General features: G+C 37.6%; 1 protein-coding gene across 1 annotated transcript in view; it reads right to left on the reverse strand.

Annotated features, from left to right (window-relative positions):
• Window positions 1–7110, reverse strand: part of CFH (complement factor H) — a 253742-nt gene that overhangs the window by 205426 nt on the left and 41206 nt on the right. The window contains 1 exon segment of the mRNA XM_023737009.1: window positions 17–217. Within this exon segment, the coding sequence (XP_023592777.1) occupies window positions 17–217 (201 nt within the window).

Below are 7110 nucleotides of genomic sequence, written 5' to 3' on the forward strand. Positions count from 1 at the left end.
AATTTTAAAGAGGTTTACTTACTGAGGCATGGGGCATCTGGTGACCATCCTTCTCTTGTGCATGTTATGTAACCCCCAGAATGTTGTGAAGGAGTCACAAAACCCGTATTACAGTAGTAGTAGAAATATTTTCCTATCTCTACTGGAAAGTATGGTTTATAATAATTTTCATGGTGTAGATATCCATTTTTTATTTCTGGAAAATCACAAGGCTTTACTTGGAATAGAAAAATACAAAACAGTATAAATAATATTTTATTTTAATAAACTATCAAATTAGAATTAAATTTTTCATTGATAAAGTATATTCTCTTATTACCATAATTACACCCATTCATTACATTAGAGATTCTAGAACAAGACAAGTTATAGAAGTCAGATCACTGAAGTACTCCTGGAGAAAGTCTTTGCTAATAAGAATGAAATTACATTTTCTATTATATGATGCATAAATTTATATGTAGACTCTCCAAGAAGAAACCCTCACAGACCCGTTTAATGTACTCTCTTTGAGTATACATCTCCGTAGCCTTGGTTAAGTAAATGAGCATCCTGGTTGAAGGACTCTTTTTTCTTGCTAATTATATCACTCACCTTAATTGTTTTCTCTTTTCTTTCTTTTTCATCCTCATCTGAAATCAGAGCCCTGCCTTCTCTTCCTAAATCTACTCAGAGGAAGTGGATATAGCTTTCCTCTATTTAATAAGGAAAATTAGACTAGGGATATTTCTTAATATCCAAATAGTTAAGATTACGGTAAAGTTTTGACTGTTTATTTCTAATTTTAATTCAAGAATGGGGTGCCTCTTTAATGTCTATAAAATACTTATTTTTAATTGAAGTACAATTCAATTTTATTTTATTGACTTATTCTTGATTTTGACTTATGATTAAGTGCTATTTTGTTTATTAAAAGTTTAAACCTCATATTTTTCAGAAATTTTGTCTTTTTTTAATTATTGTACTTTAGATGAAAGGTTTACAGAACAGACTAGCTTCTCACTAAAGAGTTAGTTCACATATTGTTTTGTGACATTGGTTATCAATCCCATGACATTTCAATACTCTCCGTTCTCGACACTGGGTTCCCTATTACCAGCTCTCCTGTCCCCTCCTGCCTTCTAGTCCTTGCCCTTGGGCTGGTGTGTCTCTGTAGTCTCATTTTGTTTTCTAGGCCTGTCTAACCTTTGGTTGAAGGGTTAACTTCAGGAGTGACTTCATTACTGGGCTAAAAGGGTGTCTGGGAGCCACATTCTCGGGGTTTCTCCAGTCTCTGCGAGGCCAGTAAATCTGGTCTTTTTTTGTGAGTTAGAATTTTGTTCTACATTCTTCTCCAGCTCTGTCCAGGACCCTCTATGTGATCCCTGTCAGAGCAGTCAGTGGTGGTAGCTGGCCACCATCTAGTTGTACTGGACTCAGTCTGGTGAAGGCTATGGTAGCTGTGGTTTATTAGTCCTTTGAACTAATCTTTCTCTCCTGTCTTTAGTTTTCTTCATTCTCCCTTGCATCTGATGGGGTGAGATCAGTGGAGTACCTTAGACGGCCACTCACAAACTTTAAAACCCTAGACGCTACTCATCAAAGTGGAATGTAGAACATTTTCTTTATAAACTATGTTATGCCAGTTGAGCTAGATGTTCCCTAAGACCATGGTTCCCACAGTAACTTGACCCCTCAAGTAGTTTAGATGTGTCTATGCAGCTTACATTACCTTGCCTTATACAAGTTGTGCTGAATTCCCCAGTACTGTGTTCTGTCTTACCCTTCACCAAAGTTACCACTTATCTATTGTTTATTTAGTGTTTTTCCATCCCCACCCCCTTTCCACCCTGGTAACCATTAAACATTGTTTCTTTTTTTGTGTAAACCTTTTCATGAGTTTTTAACATTAGTAGTCTCATACACTATTTGTCCTTTTGTGATTGATTTGTTTCACTCAGCATGATGTCCTCCAGATACATCCATGTTGTGAGATGCTTTGAAGAATTCATCATTGTTCTTTATCGTTGCATGGTACTCCATTGTGTGTATGTACAATATTTCGTTTATCCATTCATCTGTTGATGGGCATCTAGGTTGTTTCCATCTTTTTGCTATTGTGAACAATGCTGCAATAAACATGAGTGTACATATGTCTATTCACGTGACGGCTCTTATTTCTCTAGGATATATTCTTAGGAGTGAGATTGCTGTATCATATGGTATTCTATTTCTAGCTTTCTAAGAATGCACCATATCATTTTCCAAAATGGTTGTACCATTTTACATTATCACTAGCAATGCATAAGAGTTCCAATCTCCCTGCAGCCTCTCCAAAATTTGTTCTGTTTTTCTGATTCCTGCCAGTAATACCAGAGTGAGATGGTTTATCATTGTGGTTTTGATTTGCATTTCTCTAATGGCTAGTGGTCAGGAGCATTTCCTCACGTGTCTGTTACCTCCTGAATGTCTTCTTTGCTGCGGAGTCTGTTCATTTCCTTTGCCCATTTTTTAATTGGATTATTTGTCTTTTTGTTGTAAAGGTGTTAAATTTTACCATAGATTTTTGAGTTTAGACAATTGTCAGATATGTCATAGCCAAAATTTTTTTCCAAACATGGTGCTATAGGCAGAAGCACCACACTGCCGCTCCACAGCAAAGATCCAAAAAACTAAGCCAAACAGAGAAAACGGCAATCCAGAAACCCTAAGCATCAAATGAAGAGATAAAGAACTCAGCCAAGCACTGAATGGAATACTAAACAGAGAACAGAGAGTGAGGAGAGATACATGTAGAGGTCCCTATAAGCTAAAACAGCATGGATCCTCCATCTTGGACTCCTATCAGAGACCAGTGGACAGAGGGTATGAGAAAGCAGCTTCACGGAGCTTCCAACAGGAGACAGAACAACCGGTAACCAGCAACATATGTTTTCCCACCCCTCACCCTTCTTCACCCCCACTTGGCCTCCTCTGCTTCCTCTGGCCACAGTCTCTTGGCCAGGAAGCACAAGCTTCACTCCAGTGTCACTTGTATTCCACCCGCCCACACTGGCCGGCTCCATAAGTGCCATTTGTTGGCTGCTGGTGTTGCTTTTTTCCACTTCTTTAGATTTCTTCCTTACCTCTCACTACCTCCCCCTCCTTTCTCTCAAATACCTGGCTCCATGCTCCATCTTTGCTTCTTCCTGAAAGGTGGTGAAATGACACTTGAATGTGAGACTGAGTCCCTGCCAGTGCTGCCAAGCTGGTGGGATCCCAGGGCTTTTTTTGTTTGTTTTGAATTGTTTGTTTTCTTTTTCTTTTCTCCAATTGGGAGCCTGTTCTAGCCTGGCAGCACTGTGCGGCTTGGGACCTACCCCCAGTTTGCGCAGAGGCGCAGAGGGATCCCTGAGGGCTTTCCTTTTTTCTTGTTTTTTTTTTTTTTCTGTTTTCTTGGGGGGGGGGTTTCTTGTTCCTTTTTGAAAATTTTTTTTGTTTTCATTTCCCTCTTTTTGTATTTCTTCATTACTTAGTTTCTCGTCTCTCTATACTTTGTTTCTCTTCCTGTCCTGCGAATACCTGGAGCTGAGTGACACCTCTACTGCTTCTAACCAGGCTGTACTTCACAGCCTGGGAGTAACTTCCCCAGAACTTGCAGCCGCACCGGTGGGATCCCTGGGAGCTTTGCTTTTTTTTTTCCCTTCTAATTTTTGTTTATTCACTTTTTCTTTCCTTTTCTTTTTTTCCTTCTTCTTCTTCTTTTTGTTTTTCTCCATTTCATAGTCTCTCACCTCTCCACTCCAATGCAAAGTTCCCCTAGGACTCTTTTTTGTTTGTTTGTATGTTTTTGGCTCCTGTTCCTCTCTCTCCTCTCCCCCATACCCATCTTAGCTCCACACATCACAATCTCCCCCCTCCATCCTGCCTACCTGCACCATGTGCTTAACATCATATCACCAAACAGCCCAGACAGAGCCTGCTGGAACCTACCCTGCACTGATTACCGGCCCACCGTGGTGGCTGTGGTAAGTGCCACAAATCACCAATCCCAGCAACTCTTCTACAGCTAGACCTGCCCTGCAGTACCATATCTGAGAGACTGACCCTGCCAATTGTAGGAGGAGGCAAAAAGTATCATGCCCACAGACAAGCAAACAACAAAGAACATGCAGCCTGCCTGCTGAGACATAGCCAAATAAAACAAAAAGCAGGACAAAACAAACAAATCTACAATCAATAAATGAGAAAAATAACTACTGAATTCCCCGAAGACAGGAGAAAATATCAAAACATTTACAAAAATAGGACAGGATGATTCCAGTAGGTGTCCAAAATAAAACACCAGATGACATTCCAGCAGAAGAAAAGGTAATGGAACTACCTGATAGGGAATTAAAATCTCTAATATTTAAAGCTATACAAGAGTTGAATCAAAAAGCAGAGAAAAATGAGGAAAAAATAGACTAATTCATGGAAAAGCCAGACAAATTCATGGAAAATACAGACAAAAAAAATGGAAGAATTCAAGAAAATAATGCAGGAACAAAATGCCAAAATAAATTCACAACTAGAAATCATACAAAAACAACAATAAGAAATCCAACAGATAAACAACAAGATTTCAGAAATGGACAGTGTCACAGAAGGGCTGAGGAGCAAGTTTCAAACGGTGGAGGACAGAATCAGCGTAATTGAAAACAAAAGCTTGGATACAACTCTGACTGAGGAAAAATCAGAAAAAAGAACTAAAAAAAATGCAGAGACCATGAGAATTATGTGGGATGCAATCAAAAGCAAAAATTTGTGACTGATTGGAGTTCCAGAACAAAGGCAGAAAACACAGCGAGGATCACTGAAGAACTGCTGACAGAAACTTCCCCTATATCATGAAAGACAAACAGGTGGCCATTCAAGAAGCACAATGAACCCCATATAGTATAGAATTCAAAAGAAAATCACCAAGGCATATCATAATCACAGTCACCAAACCAAAGACAAACAAAGAATCCTGAGAGCAGCTCAAGAAAAACAAAAAGTGACATACAGAGGAGAAACAATAAGACTAAGCTCAGATTATGCAGCAGAAACCATGCAGGCAAGAAGGCAAAGGGATGACATATATAAAACCTTGAAAGAAAAAGATTGCCAGCCAAGAATGATATATACTGCAAAACTCTCATTCAGATACAATGGTGAAATTAAGACATTTCCAGATAAACAGAAATTAAGGGAATATGTAAAAACCAAACCAAACTTACAAGAGTTATTAAAGGGAGTCCTTTGATCTAAGAACAAACAACAGCAGACCAGAGGCTGAATCTAGGACACAGTGTCATACTAGCGAGATACCAATCTAGGAAAATGAACTCTCAAGGACTATCCAAAACCAAAAGAAATACAACAGGAAATCAGAGCAGTTAACCTGTAAATGATAACATCAGAAAAATAAAAGAGTGAATAAACAGTGTATGTATACACTTTCTAATGGAGACGGAGACAAGGTGATACCAAGTAATAATAGACTGCTTCAAACTTAGAAAGATAAGGGTAAATTTCATGGTAACCACAAAGAAAGTTAACAAACCTACTCATAAAAATAAAGGGGAAAAACATAAAGTCTCAGTAAAAACAAAACCTACAAAAACAAGAGAAATGAAAAAAAATACACAAACAAAAGGAATTCAGCACAGCAGAGTAATAGGAACAAAAAAAAATGTCAGCACCACAAAAAAAGCACTACAAAATGAAAGCAATAAACTCACACTTATCAATAATTACACTGAATGTAAATGGCCTAAATGCACCCATAAAGAAACAGAGAGGGACAGAATGGATAAAAAAACAGGATCCATCAATACTCTGTTTACAAGAGACATACCTTAGAAACAAAGACGTAGATTTATTAAAAATCAAAGGATGGAAAAAAATATATCAAGTAAAAAACTACCAAAAAAGAGCAAGAGTGGGAATACTAATCTCAGATAAAATAGACTTTAAAACAAAATCCACCATAAAAGACAAAGAAGGACACTGTATAACGATTAAGGGGACGAGCCATCATGAAGATATAACCATAGTAAACATCTAAGCAACCAATGACAGAGCTCCAAAATACATAAACCAAACTCTAACAGCACTGAAAAGAGAAATTGACAGTTCTGCAGTAATAGTAGGCAACTTCAACACACTACTCTCAGTAAAGGACAGAGCATCTAAAAAAGAAACTCAACAAAGATACAGAAGACCTAAAGGGCACAATCCGCCAACTTGACCTCATAGACATATATAGAACACTCCACCCTGCAGCAGCAAAGTACACATTCTTTTCCAATGCACATGGTATGTTCTTCAGAATAGACCACATCTTGGGCCACCTAGCACTCCTCAACAAGATCCAAAACGTTCAGCTAATACAAAGTGTCTTCTCTGACCACAACGCCATCAAAGTAGAAACTAACAACGGAAAGAGCAAAGCAAAAAAATCAATTACATGGAAACTGAATAACACCCTGCTTAGAAACTACTGGGTAATAGAAGAAATCAGAGATAGAATAAAAATTTTCCTGGAATCAAACGAAAATAAAAACACATCATATCAAAACTTTAAAACAGAAAACGCAGTCCTCAGAGGACAATTTATAGCAATATGCACACATCAAAAAAGAATAAAGGGACAAAATCAAAACGTTAACTACACAGCTCAAACATACAGAAAGAGAAGAGAAAAAAAAAAAAATCCCACAGCCACCAGAAGAAAGGAAATAAAAAGTTCAGAGAAGAAAAGAGAAGAAATAAATGAAATAGAGAATAGAAAAACAATAGAAAGAACCAATAAAACCAAAAGTTGGTTCTGTGAAACAATCAACAAAATCAACAAACCACTGGCCAAAATGACAAAAGAAAAATAGGAGAGGATCCAAATAACCTTAATAATAAATGAGATGGGGGACATTACAACAGACCCAACTGAAATAAAAAGGATCATAACAGAGCATTATGAAAAACTATACTCCAACAAATTTGAAAACCTAGAGGAAATGATTAATTTCTAGAAACACACTACCTACCCAAACTATCACAAAGTCATGCTGAAAATCTGAACAGACCAATAACAAAAGAAGAGATTGAAAAGGTAATTTAAAAAAAAAA

The sequence above is a fragment of the Trichechus manatus genome, unplaced genomic scaffold (assembly GCF_000243295.1).
Source record: "Trichechus manatus latirostris isolate Lorelei unplaced genomic scaffold, TriManLat1.0 scaffold00095, whole genome shotgun sequence".
NCBI classification, from domain to species: Eukaryota; Metazoa; Chordata; class Mammalia; order Sirenia; family Trichechidae; genus Trichechus; species Trichechus manatus.